The sequence below is a fragment of the Cornus florida genome, unplaced genomic scaffold (assembly GCF_030987335.1).
Source record: "Cornus florida cultivar Cherokee Brave unplaced genomic scaffold, ASM3098733v1 CherokeeBrave_3.0.0_Hap2_Chr06, whole genome shotgun sequence".
In the NCBI taxonomy this organism is placed as follows: domain Eukaryota; kingdom Viridiplantae; phylum Streptophyta; class Magnoliopsida; order Cornales; family Cornaceae; genus Cornus; species Cornus florida.
This window is the reverse complement of record NW_026775576.1, coordinates 42,611,909-42,631,564: the sequence shown is the minus strand read 5'-3', so window position 1 is coordinate 42,631,564 and position 19,656 is coordinate 42,611,909. Positions and strand designations below refer to the sequence as shown.

General features: G+C 34.1%; 1 protein-coding gene across 1 annotated transcript; it reads left to right on the top strand.

Moving 5' to 3' along the window:
- The first annotated feature begins 1,400 nt into the window (after nt 1-1,400).
- Nucleotides 1,401-6,826, top strand: LOC132311375 (aldehyde dehydrogenase family 3 member F1-like). The gene is made up of 10 exons (XM_059809274.1): nt 1,401-1,654; nt 1,931-1,999; nt 2,202-2,298; nt 2,480-2,686; nt 3,041-3,165; nt 4,693-4,797; nt 4,918-5,090; nt 5,681-5,771; nt 5,878-6,027; nt 6,514-6,826. Exons 1-10 carry the CDS (start codon nt 1,457-1,459, stop codon nt 6,751-6,753), a joined length of 1,455 nt encoding a protein of 484 aa, XP_059665257.1. The 5' UTR covers nt 1,401-1,456; the 3' UTR covers nt 6,754-6,826.
- The last annotated feature ends 12,830 nt before the right edge of the window (nt 6,827-19,656 follow it).

Here is a 19,656-nt window from a genome sequence, read left to right as displayed (position 1 = left end):
ACATAACTTTTAGACTTAACTCCCACTACCCCCAATAACATGGTATTTAGGAGATTTAATTCCTACTAACATAACCATTTAGACTTAATTCTCATATATGACCCTTGGTTTTACATAACCTTCATCATCACACTAACTCTCATATACTAATTCTCATTAAGATAATTTACTACCCACTAATATGCTAAATGCCCACATACATTATGTAAGAGAAATACTTAAAATGATTAATTAATTACTAAAATCAAGTTTATTAGGATTTCTTATGTTTGGAAATGTTGACTAGCGGCTGTTAGAGAGCAATCTTAGGAGAAACATTTGGAAACTTTCTGTTTTGTAAATATGCAAAAATCTATAAATATAATATACTCACGTTTTCAGTCGAAGCCATCCTAGTTCTGTCCATCTTCTTTCTTCTGTTAAACTTTTTTTTTTTTTTTTTTTGGGACAAAGAGAATATAAAATAATGATACGTGTTACTTGTATCAAATTAAGTTTGCTATCCAGTTGTATCACCGATGGTATTTTTTCGTCGTTCAAAATAAAATGTTGAGGTTCACACAAATGGAGAAGTTCTACAATTCTATGGAATATTGTACTCTCAGGATCTTTTAGTTGTTGAATCATCCAATAAGTGGGTTCACCATCATATCTAACGTCCGGAATTCCTAAAAATACCATACCCCAGGATATTCAAGAATTTTCCAATACAAATGAGTGCGAATTTTTGCCAAGATAAAATAATAAAAATAAAAATATTTGTTATAAAAGTCTAAATTTTTAATATAAAGTGAATAACATCAAACAAATACATAAAAGAGAGGTTAAGTAACATCGTCACAAGATTAACGCAAATATAAGGAGGAAAAAAATAAAAGAGACACACAAACACAATGCTAGAAATTAGAAATGTTTAACCGCACGGGTGATCCGGTGGTTAAGGGATTTTCAAGAGACGAGTTGTAAATTCGGAGGTTGTAAGTTTGACTCTTATAAGGTATAAAAACACTCTAATTTAAAAGATATGTGTAATTTGCGAGTGATTACACATATCCACTATAATTAGTTCAAATGGGGCAAAAAAAAAAAAAACATTGCACCATATTTATTATCTTTTCATTTTTATTTTATATTATTAGAGTTCACAACAAAAATCTTCTTTAAAAAAATCAAATAAAGTATACATAACAGAATAAAATCTACGTGCAAATATCACTTTTGGCAAATAATAAGAATAATAATAATAATAATAATAATAATAATAATCAAAACAAGAGTTTATGTTTTTATTGAATCGCTGTGTTTGGTAAGCACCATTATGAACCCCAACTAGCAAATAAAGAGACAGTTGAACAAACATGATAATACTAGTAGTAGTAGGAATATATATATATATATATTGGACCACTAAGATTGCTTGATAAAGTAAAACATACTGTACTATTATTCTTCATCAATGGAAGGTGTGAAAGATTTTGAGACAGAATTAGAGGTGTTGAGAGAGACTTTTAGGTCTGGGAAGACAAAAGAAGCATCATGGAGGAGGTCACAGCTTGAAGCTTTGTTCACTCTCCTCAAGGAAAGAGAAGATGATATCTTCAAGGCTCTTCATCAAGATATTGGGAAACATCCTGCTGAGGCCTACAGAGATGAGGTAAGAGAATTATATATATATATTTTGGTAGATAAGTCAGAAACATGCACTGATACTATATTTGTTTCATTGAGACTCAAAACTCTCAAACTTCTACTAACAGTTTTCGGCGGGGCCAAGTCCATGGCTGAGACTGTACTAAGAAACAAGGCATTAATTGTTGAGCACATTGAGACATCTACATTTTGATCTGATTGTGCCAAAGAAAGCTTACCATGGCATGTCGGTACTATAATTATTTCTTTCTCATAATTTTATATATGTGAATTTCTGCAGATTGGGACATTGACAAAATCTGTAAATTATGCCTTGGGATGCTTAAAAGAATGGATGTCAAGCAAAAAGGTAAGCTTTTTTTTCTTTTAATTATATGTTATTCTTCTAGAAAATATTCATGTTGTGTGTATTTGGAGTTTACAAACCACTTGATAATCCAAAATGACTAGCGGGTGAGTTGATTTTTCATAATCCAAAAAGAAATACATTTTGAACCAAATCTGATTATCTATTTTGATTTTTAATCATCATGTATATTATTGGTTTACAGGCTAAATTACCTCTAGCAGCATTTCCTACTACAGCAGAATTGGTTCCTGAGCCTCTTGGCCTTGTCCTTGTTTTCTCGTCTTGGAATTTCCCCTTTGGTAAGAAAGTGACTTTTGATACATCAAAGCCAATAGATATACATATAGTTGAGAGTGCCATATGCATATATATATATATATATATATATCTATATATATAATTATTGAAGCTATTTTTTTATTTTATTAATATGTTATTCACTTGTTATATATATATATATGTGTGTGTGTGTGTGTGTAGGATTATCCTTGGAACCATTGATTGGAGCAATAGCTGCAGGAAATGTGGTGGTTCTAAAACCTTCAGAGCTAGCTCCGGCATGTTCATCAGTTCTAGCAAATACTATTCACACTTACCTAGACAACCAAGCTGTGAAAGTCATCCAAGGTGGTCATGTTGTTGGCGAACAACTCTTGCAACACAAATGGGACAAGATTTTCTTTACAGGTATATATATATGTATAATTTTTCAGCTTAATTATACGCACTTTCATAATTTTGGGCATGTTTGGTGGACCGCTCGTGAGCCCATGCTAAAGTTTCAATCAATTCATGCCAATATCCATATCATGAAATTAAGATCATAAATTCAGTAACAAGATGTCCAAATAGGAATGTCTACATCAAAAGTGAACCACCAGTGCTTCAGATACAAGATATACAAAAATATATTTGATTGACAGTTCCGAAACTTGTTCTTTTTAATTAAAAAGCTGAACCAATTAAAGCTCTTTCCTCTCATCAGTTTGTATATGTTTGATCAGTTCAATTTGTTAACTTGTTCTATTCATTCATTTACAGGTAGCGCACGTGTGGGACGCATTGTCATGTCTGCGGCTGCCAACTATCTAACCCCTGTCACTTTGGAGTTGGGTGGAAAGTGCCCTGCTGTTGTGGATTCCCTCTCCAGTTCTTGGGATAGAGAGGTAAACATATATATATATATATATAATTTTTTGTTTCATAATTGGGTTTTGTATAAAAAAGAAAAATTATATTTACAGGCGCATAGAAGACATTTCTTCATCATTTTACTGAAAAATGACAAGAACCAATTTCAGTAAATGAAAAGAAATGCAAATAAAAAAACGACAATCTAAATAATGTCTCTTAGAGAGACATTATAAACATCTAGAACTCCAAGCAAAATTTGTCAAGCCACCTCAGAGGTTGATCTAGAACTATGATCATGAAGCCTACGATTTCTCTCTTGCCAAATACTCCAAAAACCAGCAACTAGTAATGTATGAATCATTTTACTGCTCTGCTGTGAAAACCATATTAGCAAATCTTCAACTGTGTTCATTAAACTTAAGTCAATCCTCCAACCAAGTGTGTCTTCCAACCATTTCCACAAATTCTTTGAAAAAGGACATTGAACAAACACATGATTCCTTGTGTCTATCTCCTGAAGACAGTAAGAACATCTCGGAGCCAGCTGCACTTTCCTTCTCTGCAAATTATACATAGAAGGCAGTCTGTCTTGAAATAAAAAGACTCCATGAACTGACCAACGTGGCCTACCTTTTCCCCAGCAAAAGTTTGACCAATTAACCTCTGGATTTATATCCCTGCAACCCTGCCAAGCATTTTTGAAAACAAAGATACCTCCATCCCAAAGTAACCTATCTGATCTAGCATGAATAGGCAGTGTACCCAAATATTCTCTAATAGGTCTGAAGAAATCATCTTGCAAAAGCTCAAAATTCCATCCACCATCAATCATAAGATTAGACAGTGGTGATCAAGACCAAGAAAACCCCAGCCTTCTGACTGTTCTATGCCCAAACTTCTGCAATAAAGTCTCACCCTCACACCAAGGATCTGTTAGTACTTTGAACAACTGCCCAGAACCAATTGAATATTGAGTTGAATTCAGCATTATATCTCTAACATTAACCAAGTTCTTCCACAAGATTGAATGAGAAATCTTAGAAACTGCATTCCAATAAGTAGAACTTGTTGTATACCTATGTTGAAACCAAGGGACCCAGGGACTATCCTTACTAAGTAAGAAATCCCAAGCCAATACACACATATATATATGTGTGTGTGTGTGTGTGTGTGTGTTTTGCTATATATATCAAGTTATATACAATGATTTATTTAGTTGAACATAAAACATTAAATCGTAGGTTAGTATTGATGTTTTCACTATTGAATTTTTTTTGTAGGGGTATATTCGTAATTTTACTTTTAAGTAAGTAGCCATGTGATTTTTTAACTTTCCATTGTAATTAAATTTGAAATTTATGGAGACAAAGCTTTGGATACCCAAGTTAATCTAAAAAAAAAAAAAAAAAAAAATATTCTCAGCAGCTCTATAGATGTAACCCTATTTTTTTTATTTTTTATTTTTACAATTGCAACAGTAGCTAACTAGTAGGGACACCATTTCATAACAATTAATTAAGTTGCTTACTGAGACTTCTTTTGTTCTAATCTATTCTTAGGTGGCAATTAAGCGAATTCTTGGTGGTAAATTCGGGACTTGCGCAGGTCAAGTTTGCATAGGAATTGATTATATCCTTGTAGAAAAGGAATTCACATCTACTTTGGTATGATATATAAATATGTGTGTGTGTGTGTATATCAGTGTATATATTACAAGTTGTATTTTGTGCCAAGTTTTAAACCTAATGTTTTAGCATGATAATTGTATTTTATGCTTTGTTCAGGTTGAAGAAATGAAAATCTTGATCAAGAAGATGTTTGGAGAAAATCCAAAAGAAACAAATAGTGTTGCAAGGATTATCAACAAACAACATTTCTTAAGATTGAAACAACTATTAGATAGCAGTATGGTCAATGCTTCTATTGTCTATGGTGGGTCATTAGACGAAGATAACTTGTAAGTGACATGTTTCATTCTTTTTCTTTTTCTTTCTTTTGCCAAGAAATTCACACAACTATTAACTTTTTTGGGTAAGTCACACAACCATTAATTTGCTCGTGTGGGGATTGGAACTCTCACTTCTCATGGACGGTTGAAAAGATATTATTAATGAGAAATCTGTCTTGCCAACGCGTAAAAGATGTTGACATATAATGCATTTTTATTAAGTGGACATTACACACCAGGCAACCATTCAACCCTATTTTGAACTCGATATATAAAAAATAAAAAAAATAAAATAACTGCAAAAGATGGTAGGCAAAGATATAATATATAGCCATATTTGAATTTCTTTTTCTTTGATATTTCATTTAATTTTACGCAGAGTATTTGAAATTTTTAGCTGCACATTGAGGAATATTGAATAAGTCTAGTGTTTACATAGGATTTGAAATGTGTAAACTATTTTAACAGCATGTAAATGAATCTGTTTGTTATTTAAATTTTGATATGCTCAAATTCCATTCTATTTTGTAACATCATCATGTTGGACTAATTCAAAGCCAGTGAAATCTACCCTCATTTTAACTCAACTAATTATGCAGGTTCATTGAGCCAACAATCTTGGTAGATCCCCCACTCAAATCTGCAATAATGACAGAAGAAATTTTTGGACCATTGCTTCCAATAATTACAGTAAGAAATATATGTGTGTGTGTGTGTGTGTTTATAGTGGACCATTTATTTGTTGTCTATCTATTGGACTTGTAGTTCACAAATATTCCTTCTTGCTTTTTAACAGTTGGATAAAATTGAAGACAGCATTGAATTTATAAAGTCAAGGCCTAAAGCACTTACTATATATGCCTACACCAATAATGAAAAACTCAAGAGAAGGATGATATCCGAGACATCATCAGGAGGCCTAACATTCAACGACGCAACTATTCAAGTACGTCATCTTTGTTGTTGTTGTTGTTGTTGTTAAAGGAAAAAAATAAATAAATCCTGCTTCTTCTTATACATTATTCAAGTGTTTCACTGATTTATAACTTTTAAAGCAGTCATCAAGACGAAAATGGCCGGCATTTCTATTTACGATTAAAAATAATAATAATAGGGTAAATTTCACCTAAGGCTTGTAAATTAAATATCTCACATAAACCTCCTCTACATTTCATAATCTCACCGAAATGTAAAGCGAGTCAATGTAAAATAACTTGATTAAAGTGTGTTTTCCATTAATAGTGAAAATATGGAACCATTTGGATTAATGTTCATATGATCATGATAATTATAAAATATGACTTTTGCAGAACTAAGGTCATGAGCTATCTAGCTTGGTTATAAGTAAGCATTATAACATACATACATGGGTATTATATGGGTTCAAATAATGGATATATATATATTTTTAATTTGCTATAAATTTGTGCAGTATGCAGCAGAGACTGTCCCGTTTGGAGGAGTAGGTGAGAGTGGGTTTGGCAGATATCATGGGAAATTCTCCTTCGATACCTTTACCCATGAGAAGGCAGTTATGAGAAGAAGTTTTCTAACTGAGTTTTGGTTTAGATTTCCTCCATGGAATGATAAGAAATTATTGCTATTCAAGTCAGCTTACAATTATGATTATCTTGGTGTAATTCTTGTTACACTGGGCTTAAAAAGGTCTTGATAAGTCTCAAACAGCTAATTATATGTAGCTTTTAAAAGAAAATTAATTGTAATTTGGATTTATTTTTGTTTTATTTTGTGTCCGGCAAACTGGGAGAGGGGGACTCGAAGACAAGCTATCAACTAGGCCACTAAATAAATATACAATTGTAATTTGGATTTGGTTGTCTTAAACACCAACTAATATTATTTGTATTAAAAGAAGACAATTATATATATGTTACTCATTTTGAATGCATTGTCTCGTATACATGTATATCCAAAAGAAAACCCTACAAACATTACATAAATAGCAATAGCATATTTTTTTTTTTTTTTCTATGTACTTGTTTGGGTTATATTATAACAATATTAATTTAGTTAATTAAAACAAAGAATTGACTTTTGAAATTAAATCATGGTAGGAAGGAAGGAAGGAAGGATAAAAGAAGTTTCTTGTGTTTGGTTGGAAGAAAGGGAAGGGAGGGATAAAGCATCCTTCATAATCCATGTTTTTTCATCCGTTTAAAATTGGGCGGAAGAGATCAAAGATAGAACAAAAAAAATTTTTAAAAACTCTCATTCCCTTCCTTCCAATTAAAAATAAAAAATAAAAAAAATTGTTAGCCCATCCATCATTTCCATTCAACCAAATAAAAAATAAGGGAGAAACATTACTTTCCTATAGATATCTATCCCTCCTCTTCTCTCTTCCATATATTTTTCATCTCTCCAGCTAAACAAAGCATAAGTCACAAAATCATAATAATTTGGGTGAATTACTCTGACCTCTCTCCTAGGGTTTATTCAAATTAATTACCCATGCCTTAAACTATTTGCAAAAGTATGATCATCCTCCCTTGAGGTTTGGCACAATTACTCCGACCATCCCTGACGTCAATAAGGGGTCAAGTCCGTAATTATACCACATGATCATTAATATAATTTTATATCTAATAATATTTAATCTAATTTATGTTTTTAATACTTCAAAATTTAGATAAAATCAAAAGTATACTTATATATATTACAAAATATTTGTGGCTTCTTGAACATATTGAAAAACATTACAACCTTCACTATTATAGAATCCATTGGCCTTTGATCCTTATAATTTATGTAATGACCATATTATTTTCCTTCCTTTCTTTTTTCCCATTTTTACGGATTTTTTTTTCTGTTGATGTTTTCTTTTCTGAGTTCAAGTTTTGTCCCTTCGTGTTGTCTTGAGTGCTTGGAAATAGTCTCCGACACTCTTCTCTATTGAGATTTTGCTTTGTTTTGTGAGAACCGTGTCATCTCTGCACTTTTTTCGACATTTCTCTTTTTCGTCTTTTTCCCGTTTATCATTTCCTTTCGCATAACCTCACTTTTTGTGCTCGGATTTGATTTCCGACTTCGCGTACCTTCATTCCATTTGGTTTCCAAGAAATGCATGTCTTTACTTTTGTGGAAAAGCACGCTGGTTATTCACTGTGTCCGTAGGGGTATGGATGCAGAGTTTCTTTGGAAATATTTTCTTTTCTTGAGACATTTTTCGTAAATATTTTTTGAAGATATTTTATTTCAAGGGTTTTTAAGAAAGTATCTTTTGAAAGATATTTTCATTTTGGGTCATTTGTGTAGTTATCCTTTTGTGGAGGGGTCTTTGTATAATTAACGAAAGTTAATGTCAAGTGTCCTGTTTTCGGCTTTGATCCTCGTACGGAATTCATTTTCACATTTCGTCGAGTTGCGTACTCTTAGAATTGTCTTCCAGTCATTTTCTCTAGTTTTAGGATTTTTAACCCAGTTGCTGCCGAACTTGTTTGGGGTATATCTTTCTGCTCGGGACTCAATTTTTGACGCCGTCTCTTTTTTTGTTCATTTTTTCTCATGTCAGTTCTTTTTCGTTCACGATGTTTTTCTGTTTGAGCGCATGTGGTTTGTTTTTACTTTTCGGGACCGCGCGGGGCTCGTTCAAGGGACTTTTTGGGAAATTCTATACATAGGGGGAGGAGAGAGAAAATTTAAGACATTTTTCTCTCTCCCCCATTGTTGGCAGCCACCCCTCTCTTTCTTCTTCTTCCTTTCACCTTCTCTCCTCCACTTAACCTCCTTAGCCTCTGATTCTTTCCTCGCCGATGAAGGCTTTATTGTTGGTTTTGAGAAGGCCTTCATTTCCATCCAACTAGAATCCGGTTTCGACCATTTTTGAGTTCGAATTTTGAGTTCGGGTTTGAATTTTGGTGTTGCCGTAAGAGGGTTTGTTGTTCCCCTCATTGTCCCCATCATAATCCCGAAGTATCACTGCATTTAGAAGGGTTTTGTTTTGGTGTCATTTGAGATTTTCATCTCAAATCGAGGTAGGCAATGTTTTCATGTTTATACCCTTAGTGTTTTATGAGTTTTTGGGGTTTATATAACTTGTATGCATGTCTTTATATAAAATCTAGAATTTAATTTAATTATTCTTTGTATGAAATTTAATTCACATAGTTGTATCTAGTGTGGAATTAACTTAAGACATGATATTTAATTAGGTCTTGACTTGTTTTTTGACATATATTAATTTGAGAATATTTGGATGAGTTTTGAAATCTAGAGATTTTAATTAAATGACTTAATTAATTTTTATTTAATGGTTCCATTGATTTAATTATGTATTTAACTTGATATATGTAATGACATTGACTTATTCTTTAGCATATATTAATTTGGAATCATTTGGAGTTGTTTTAAAATTTAGAAAATTTAATTATTTTCTATTTTATTATTCCATAGCTTTAATTAAGTATTGATATGGTATATGTAATAACCATGATATGATCTTTGACATATATTAATTTGAAGCTATTTGGAATTGATTTGAAATCTACAGAATTTAATTATTTAATTTAATTAAATTCTATTTAGTTGTTTCCATTGATTTAATTAGATATTGATGATGTATTCATGCTTAAGTTATAAATTTGGAACTTGTAGTATACTTACATGATGGTATTTTATGAATTGATATCATAGTGTGGCTTGTTGGTGTACACATTATATATTTGACATTTAATGTGCCAGTGTAGCTTGAGGGCCTAGGGCATATCTTGTGTAATTTCCATGACTTGGTTGTGCATGGTATTTAACTATGTGCTTTGAGTATATATGATATACCTTGTTGCACAACTTGTTGATTTTGGAAAAACTTAGGACATTACTCTTTTGACGGCTAAAGCTTGGCTTTAGTACGGGATATAGGAGTTCTCACTATTTATAGTACGCACAAAGTGGTACCTTGAGGGTTAGTAACCCAAAATCACCAACATCTCAGTTTTATTCTGAATTCTAGGTCCAAGATATTTCCACTTTGGTTGATTTCGCAATTTCGTTTCCAAGTTAATAATTTTGAGTATTTATAACTTTATGTGTTGTATTGGATGTTCCAATTATGTTAAATTGGGTAAATATTGTGGTTTATGCTAGAAATGTTTTACGGTAGCTTAGGATGCTCCTTTAGTCTCACCTTAGACATAGACGTTAGGTGGTATGAACCACATGAATTGACTTATACTAAACTCGCAAAACTATTAAAACTTTAGGTTATATGTATATTCATTTCCTACAAATAACTAGTTTACTCCCCCTAGTAGTTTGGGATATTTTTTCAGGTGTGAAGACTTTGCTTTGGGATGCATAATATCCCTAGAATGGCTTGGTTTTAAGTACATACAAGTGTTAGCATGTTTACTTTTAGCCCTTTGAAGTTGTAATACTTCCATTAGCTCAATAAGTCGTTTTTATTTTGAAACATATAATTAAGTGTACTAGATACACTCTTTGAGCCTTATTTAATATGTATGAGGTGTGGCCAAGGGCCAAACACCATTTTGTTCAAATTTATATATTTTAGTATTGAAATTTTTCTTTAAAGGCAATATTAAAAAATTCGAGGTTTTAGTATGTCGTTTTCAATTTGGATTATGTAAAGTGTGCAAAAGCACACTCTTTATGACCCTTTATATATGTATGACGTGTGACCAAGGGTCAAAACATCTTTTGCTTCCATTTGTATACTTTTGGTTTCATGTTTTCCTTTAAAAGCATGTAAACTTGAGGTTTGATAGGTCTTATATTGCATTAGGCGTATTTTGATGTCATGGACCATTCTAGCGCACTTAATTATGCATTTTACGTTTGTGTGCACAATCGCTATGGCACACAACACCTTATTGCATGACATGAACACTTGGTTGCTCTTATTTTCACGCTTTTCGCAAAATCTGGTTTAAGGGACTTTTAGGGTATTTCCTTCAAAAAATAAGCTTCAGCCTGGACATGGTCACTTAGAAAACGTGATTTTATGGGAGGTTTCTTCACAACCTTTTTCCAAAAAATGTCGTCTCGGTCTTGAAAACCCCGCGTCAAATCTGATTTTCTGGTGCTGTAATGACCCGATCATTTACCTTCCTTTCCTTTTTCCTGAAATTTTACGGATAAATTTTTTCCGTTTAATTCTCTTTTCTGAGATCTGTTTCTTGTCATTTAGTGTCATCTCGAGTGTTCAGAATTGACTTCCGAGACTCTTTTGTTCGGATTGACAACTTCATTCGAGGACCGAGTCATTTCCGCATTTTCACTTTTCGAGACACTTCACTTTTGTCTTTTTTCCTATTTCGTCCTTTTCCCTATTATGTCTTTTCCCCATTTGTCACTTTGTTGGCAAAACCTCACTTTCATGCTCGGAGTTAGTTTTTGACTTCACGTGCCTTTATCTTCAATGGTTTTGTTGAAATACGTATCTTTACTTTTGCAAAAAAGTACTCTGATTGCTCCCGGTGTTCATAGGGGCATGGATGCACAGTTTTTCAAAATCTTTTTTATTTCTTGGGGTGTTTTTCATAAATATCTTTTGAAGATATTTTATGTTAGTGGTATCTAAGAAAATATCTTTTGGAAGATATTTTCATTCTGGGGCAGTTTCGCAGTTAACCCTTTTTGTAGGGGCCATTGTGTAATTAACGAAAGTTATTGCAAAATGTCCCATCTGGAGCCTAGATCCTCGTGCGGGATTCATTTTCACTTTTCATTGACTCGTAAATTCATAGAATTTCCTTCTGGTCGTTTTTCTCCAGTTTCAGAGTTTATGGACCCGGTTGCCGCCGAACTTGTTCGGGCTATATCTCTCTACTCGGGACTCAGTTTTTGACGCCATTTCTTCCGTTGTTCATATTTTCTCAGTTTGAATCTTTTTCGTTCATGGAGTTTTGCCGTTTGAACGCGTTTACTCAAAATCCACTTTTTCAGACCTGGCGGGGCCCTTTCGGGGCACTTTTTGAGACTTACTATAAATAGGGGACTTAAAGAAGAAAATTCAGATTTTCTTCATCTTCTCCACTCTCTTGGCCGGCAGCCATGGGAGCTCCTTGGCTGCCACTCTTACTCCTTCTCCTCCACTTGTTTTCCTAAGTAAAAACTCTTCGGCCTTTACATTTATTGTTCCCCTCGACGTGTTCTACCTTTCCCCCTTAATCGAATTCATTTCTGACCATTTCTTGAATTTAGGTTTGAGGTCAAGTTGTGATTTTCATGGGGCCTCCTTCGGACCCGACAAAACCTAAGAGTTTCGGCGGATCCGAAACACTTTTTTTCCGGTGGGGATTTAAGGTTTTCATCTCAAATTGAGGTAGGGGGTGTTATAATTTAGATTAATTAAATTGCTCCAAGTGTACTATTCATTCTATTGGAATTCTGACTTGAAATTCTTAATGTGCATAGCGTGTAGTTTCATATATATTAAATCTAGAATATTTTATTAGGTTTTGAAACCTTTCAATTATTATTTTTTTTAGTATTAAAGTTTAATACTCAAGGTAGTATCTTGCTTAGAACTTACTTGTATCATGGTTTTAAAACAAATCTTGACATGTTGTATAACATACTTTAATTTGAGGTCATTTGGATGACTTTTAAAATCTAGAGATTTTAATTAAATGAATTAATTAAAATCCATTTAATGGTTCCATGAGCTAGATTAAGTTTCTAACCTTGTATTCATGATTTCCTTGGCAAGTTCCTTCACGTGTATCAAATTAAGAATAATCGGATAAGTCTTCAAACTTATATTTAATTAATTCCCTTGCATGGAATTTAATTCACATGGTTGCATCTTATATGTAATGGACTTGTAACTTGACAATGAACTTGGCCTTAACATGACCCTTGAAATAACTTGTTCGTAGAACATTTTGACTTACCTTGAAATCTTGATAATTTAATCATTGAGTAGATTAAATTTCCTTATATGCTTCCATCGAGTTAATCATGCATTGTTAGTGAATTCTTGTTAGACTTGTGAATTTGACTTGAATTCCATAGACTTTATTCTTTTTATCAAGCATCGTGAACACTTGTATCTTGATCTCATTAATGTACTTAACGAACATGCACATTTGTCTTGGAATGGTTTAATTACACATGTGTTGCTTAGAAAGTAATTAAATTATGTATCTTATACTTGTGATATATTTACTTCAATGAACTCCATGTGCTATGTATCTTGGTTGTTGTCTATATAGTTGCACACTATAATTTCTTAACATTTCACATGCCATGATAATTGATGAACTTAGGGCATGACTTGTGTGTTCCAAAATCTTGGTTGTGCATGAAACGTGGTTAATGCATTTATTGTATTTGATACAATATTGGGTGCACAACTTGTTGATTTTGGGACGTAGGATATCAATCAAGAATTGTCATGGCTAGGACTTGGTTCTAGTACGGGGGAATGTCCTCCTACACTATAGTGCGCACTAGGGGAAAGGTACCCAAGGGTTAGTAGCCCTAAAGTGATCTCAAGAGTACGGTTTTAATTCGGGCGATATTTGAGTTTCCACATTGATTGATTTCACTCTTTAAATTTCAAGTTGCTATTCCTTGAAGATTTAAACTTGTCGTATATGTGAAATGCTCCAATCTTGTTTACTTGCATAGATATTATGCCTTATTCTTGATTCATGTATAACTCCTTTCGTATTTCATAGAATGTTCTATTCTTGTTTAATTGCATAGATATTATGTCTTGCTCTTGATTTCGTTTATTACTTCTTTCGTGTTAATTGGAATGCTCCAATCATGTTAATTGCATTGATAATGTAACTCGTGTTAACTTGTATTCTAGTACTTTCTTGTTATGTTGTACGGATTATTCCAAACCTTGTTTAATTGTATTAAAAATGTAATTCATGTTGATCTGTACTCAAGCATCCTTTTTGTCGTGTTCTTTGGATTATCCCAATCTTGACTTGTTTCATATATGTGTATATATCATGATTCTTGTTGCTTATACTCCATTTTAGCTTAGGATGATCCCTGAGTTTAATATTTGACATAAACGTTAGGTGGCATGATCCTTTTTGAACTATATCATGTTAGTCCTAAAAATCTCTAAAGAAATCGAGTCGATGCATGCTCATTATCTACGAGTAAGCTTGTTTACTCACCCCGAAGTTACTGAGGGATTTGTTTAGGTATGAAGACTTGGTTTGTGATGCTCGTCGCTCATTCGAAGGCTTATAGCTTTCGCATTTCCATTTCATGCAAGTGTTCGCATGAAATGCCATGTTTGTAACCTTTTGTATCAAACTTGTATTATTTGATTCCATTTATGTAAAGTGTGTATAAGTACACTCTTTTCATTGTATTCAACATATATAAGATGAGGCCGGAGGCTAACATCATATATTATATATTCTATGCACTTTTACTCTCAAAGTCATTGTGAAAACATTGAAAATTCATAAGTCTTTTCTTCATAACTTTTGCATTGGGTGTGGAAATTCCATTCTTTCTTTTTCATAGGGTTTCTATGATCATGCATGAGGTGTGGCCAAGGGCTAAACACCATTTCATTCTAGGTTTTGCATTGAGGTTCCATTTATTCCATTTTTAGGCATTTTTTGTCGTTGAGAGGTCATATTTTGCATTCTTGACATTCGGTAGTCGCGGACCATTGAAACGCGTCTTAAATGTCTTTTTATGTTTGCGTGCATGTCCATATTTCATAAAACTCTTAAGTTTCAACTTTTGAACTATTTATGGGCGATTTATTGAATTTTTAAGAAAAATTCCTCCACGGGTGTCATTTTGAGTTTCCCCTTGTTTTAGCATGTTTTGAATGCTTCAATGATGTTAAGAGATGTTTTCAAACTTGTCTAGATCATGTATAAAGCTTAAAGAGCCTTGGAAATGAACCTAGCATCACATACACCATTACAGCAGCTTTTCATAGCAGCAGCTGGAGTTTCAGTCGGCTGATGAAGCTCCATCGGTCGGCTGACGATTCCCTCGAGACCATTCCAATAGGCTTTTTAGGAAAAATCCTTGTTTCGGCCGGCTGACGATTGGGGTTCAGCTGACCGACGGTTGAGTTTGGCCAGCTGGCCATTGCATTTCAGTCGACCGATCCTCCCTAGAACCCTCTCCCTCTCAACATCTATTGGACAGCTTTGTTGTTCCAACTTTGGGAGATCATATCTCTTTCATTTTGAATCCAATTTGCGTCATTCTTGACTCTAAATTCAAGAGCTCAGAGTTAGCTATCCAATGGTATCAACCACTCATCAAAACTCCACATATAGTGGGAGTTATTCCAGTTCTAGTGAGATAGGGTCGTGGTAATCCTTAAACCGAGAAAGCCACTTTGTTTTAAATTCATATATTGTCTGTTCGAACTCAGAATCAGGCGATTCTTGAGCCTAACCTTGTTCATTTTTCATTGTATTTCCAATGGTGTGCTCAGTGGCACCCATTTCAATTTAAAAATGACCATTTTGCCCTTGGTTCATTTCTTTTCAGATTAGGCATTCTTGCTTCATTTGTTTGGCTCATGTGAGTTTAGTGGCTTTATGGGGAGTCACCTCAGTGCCTTAGGGATGACGTACATCTCTTGAGGCCATTCCAATTCTTTTGCTTTTGCATCTTGGATCCGGTTCGGGTCATCACAGGACACGCTGGGTTGAAAAATCCAGGGTCGTCACCGGTGAGTGCACTTTTTCAAGGAAAAGTCTGCTCTAAGGGGCATTTTGGGTATTTCACTTGAAAATTAAAGACTTCTCTTAACATAGTCATGTAGAAAACATGATTTGGGAGGGTTACTTAACAACTTTTTTTCAAAAAATGTCGTTTAAGCCCTCAAAACCTCATTTGAAACCCAAAAATCTGTGCAGGCCTATGGCATGTCAGGGTGCTCATTAGGATGCTCATCAGGATGCTCATTGGCGTTCGTGTGCGCAGGGCGTGCTCATGAGGGGGCCCCCATGGTGCTCCCCCGTGGTAGCCTTGACGCTCCGTTTTCAAATGGCTATATCTCCTTCGTCCGGACTCCGAATCAGGTGATTCTTGAGTCTAACTTTACTATTTTTCATTGCCTTTCCAATAGTGTACTTGATAGCACCCAATTTTATTTTAAAAGACCATTTTACCCCTAGGGTTGCATTTATCCGTTTTTAAAACGTCACTTCTGCACTTTGTCTTTTTGAGTCTTGTTGCTTCATGGGAAGTCACGCTTGTGTCTTAGGGATGACGTACATCTCTAGAGACTTTGTTTTCATGTGAAAAGACCATTTTTCCCTTGGAGGTATACTTGGTCTATTTTCAATCTTTGCTTCTGTTTTCATTCTCGTTGAGTTCTGTGGCCTCATGGAAGGTCGCTTAAGTGTTTTAGGGATGATGTACATCCCTAAAGACCTTGTTTATGTTTTTGCTTTCACATTTCGGATCCGTTTCGGGTCATCACAGGACGTACCGGGTAATAAAATCAGGGCCGTCACAATTTAGATAAAACCAACTGGATTTATATATATATATATATAATTTTTTCTATATATAATCAACCATAAGTTGATAATGTATAGAAGAAATTAGAATATTTTAATCGTATGTATTATATTCATATCTTTTTTTTTCTTCCTAGTTGGTACTCACACACATATACCTTCCATATATGAAAGCCAGCTATTGTGTGAAATAAAAGATCATGAACCTATTTTGCAACGGGGTGGCTAGAGCCATAAAATTGAAAGGGGTATATGATAGGGCCAAATTAGAGATTTATGGAGTCGCCACCTAACATTGAGTTATGATGTGTTAATCACCTATGATGAAGATTGGTGAATTTAAGGCCCTCGTTGACTACTAGTTGGTTTGTTTAACCAATGGTTGGATTTAGGGATTAGCTTACACTTAGGAAGGGGTTAGGCACCCCAAGACACCCATACCAAGTATGGTTACATATTTTTTTATGTTAAATTTTATTTCCATTATATGATTGGATTGAAAGTGATGATGAGATGCATGCTAAAGAATCACATATAGATGGTATGGTGATGGAGATAATATGAAGATAGAGAGGGTAATGTGATAGATGATGGTTCTGATTGAGGGATAGTGGAAGTAAAGGGGGACTTGACTGAACTTAGGATTGCCTAAGCTGCATACATATCCCAGGATCTGGGAATCAAGTCAAATATAGTTCGTTGGAGTTGAATTTTAGGACCTTCATCCATAAGTGGGTGAAACGTAAATGATTCGATTAGAGTTTTAGGGCCTTCACCCAAATGAGCTGTAGATAACTCGAGAGTAAGTCGTAAATAACTTGGATTAGGAGTGAGTCGTAAGGAACTCGGATTTGAGTTTAAGGACCTCCACCTGCATGAATGAAATGATTGAGTTGATTGTAACTCCAAATGAGTGTAAGGACCTTCGCCCTCATGAGATAAGATAAGTCAAGCATAACTCGATTTAAGTTTTAAGGGCCTGCACCCTCATGAAGGGATGGGTGAGTCATATTGTGACTCGATTCTTCCCACATGAAGGGAATATGTGAGTCACATTGTGACTTGATTTGAGTTTAAAGACCTTTGTTCGCATAAAGAAAATGATTGAGTTGATTACAACTCCAAATGAGTTTAAAGACCTCTATCTGCATGAGATAGGATGAGTCACGCATGACTCGATTTAAGTTTTAAGGCCCTCCACCCACATGAAAGAAATGATTGAGTTGATTGCAACTCTAAATGAGTTTAAGAACTTCCATCTATGGAAGATGAAATGAACTTTATGTGGCCCGAATTGAGTTTTAGGGCCTCCACCCATGATTTGGGATGAAACAAACGTTATGATGTTCAAGATTTAGTATTATAGGGTCTCCACCCTCAAAAGGCGGAAGGAAGGAAGACATGAGCATTATGGCACCCATGTATGAGTATCATAAGGTCCTACCCATAAAGGGTGGAATGAGGATAGACATGGACATTATGATGCCCATGAATGAGTATTATATGGATTTTACCCACAAAGGATGGAATAAGGATAGACGGTGCCCATGAATAAGTATCATAGGGTCTCTACCCACAAATGGTGGAATGAGGATAGACATGGGCATTATGGCACTCATGAATGAGTATTATGGGGTTTCCACCCATTAAGAGTGTAATGAAAGATGACCTGACCGGGAGGCAGCATAAGTGCTCGTGATTGTCATATTTGATTTTGATTTTCAATATGATGTCTAATGACCCAGTCATTTTCCTCTTTTCCATTTTCTCAAATTTTACGGATTTTCTTTTTTCGTAAATTTTTTCTTTCCGAGTTCGGGTTTTTGTCACTTTGTATTATTTTGAGTACTTGGGAATAGTTTCTGAGACTCTTTCTTTTGAATTGGCAACGTCTTTATGAGGACCGTGTCATTCTCACACTTCCATTTTTTCGGCTTTTTTAATTTTTTCCATTTTTGTCCTTTTCCCGGTTTTGGTTTTCTTCGCGTAACCTCACTTTTTGTGCTCGGATTTGATTCCAGTTTTGTATGTATCCATGATATGTGTATTTTTACTTTTATAGAAAAGTATGCTAGTTTCTTACTTTTTCGTAAAGGGCATGGATGCATAATTTCTTAGGAAATATTCTTGATTTTTGGGATTTTAGTATAATTAAATAAAGTAATTAATTTTTATCTTAGGGACCATTTTACAATTTAATTTGGAATATATTTTGGTAAAGGACCTTTTTGTAATTTTTGAATAGTGTGACAAGTGTTACACTCTCATTGATCCACTTGTATGCATCTCATTGGTTCACACTTGGGAGCCTTGGATGATGACATGTGGAGGGTGAAGATTCACTTACTTGTTGACCTAGGATAGGTACACTTGTTAGCTTGGATGATTGACAAGTATAGGCTTAAGATTAAGCCTAGGATGCATGCTTGGATTAGTGGCAAGTGTAGGCTCCAAACTTTGTCTTACAATGTGTGTGTGTGTGAGAGGTAGTGTATGTGTGTGTGTGTTTGACCAACAAGCTTAGTTAGTGGAGGAATACATCTTTTTCCACTAACTAAGCTTCTTCCTCACAAAAACCCTTAGCCACCATTGAAGCAAAGCTTAACTTGGGCTTAAAACCTTGGTTTTGACCTCCTTCCACTTACATTTGACCTAAAAGCTTGGAAAATAAAAACTTTGCCTCACATTCCTCTACAAAACCCTTGAAGGAATTCTTGAAATTCCTTTGCTTCCCTTGGATTCAAGAGTAACAATCCTCTTGTGAGGTAGGGGTGATATATATTTATAATCTTAGTGTTTTAAATGTTTTTGTAGCTTATTATAATTTGTGTGCATGTCTTTAACTTAATTATAAAATTTGTTGGTAGTAGTACCTTGGATGAAATTAAGCTAAAGCATGATATTTGGAAAAACCATGACTTTATCTATAACTTGTATTAAATTGAAGTCATTTAGAGTTGTTTTGTAATCTAGAGAAATTAATTAATTTTTATTTATATGTTTCTTTGATTGAAATTAAGTTTTTACATGATATTAAATTAGGCATTGACTTGTTCTTTAACATATATTAATTTGAGAATATTTGGATGAGTTTTAAAATTTAGAGATTTTAATTAAAT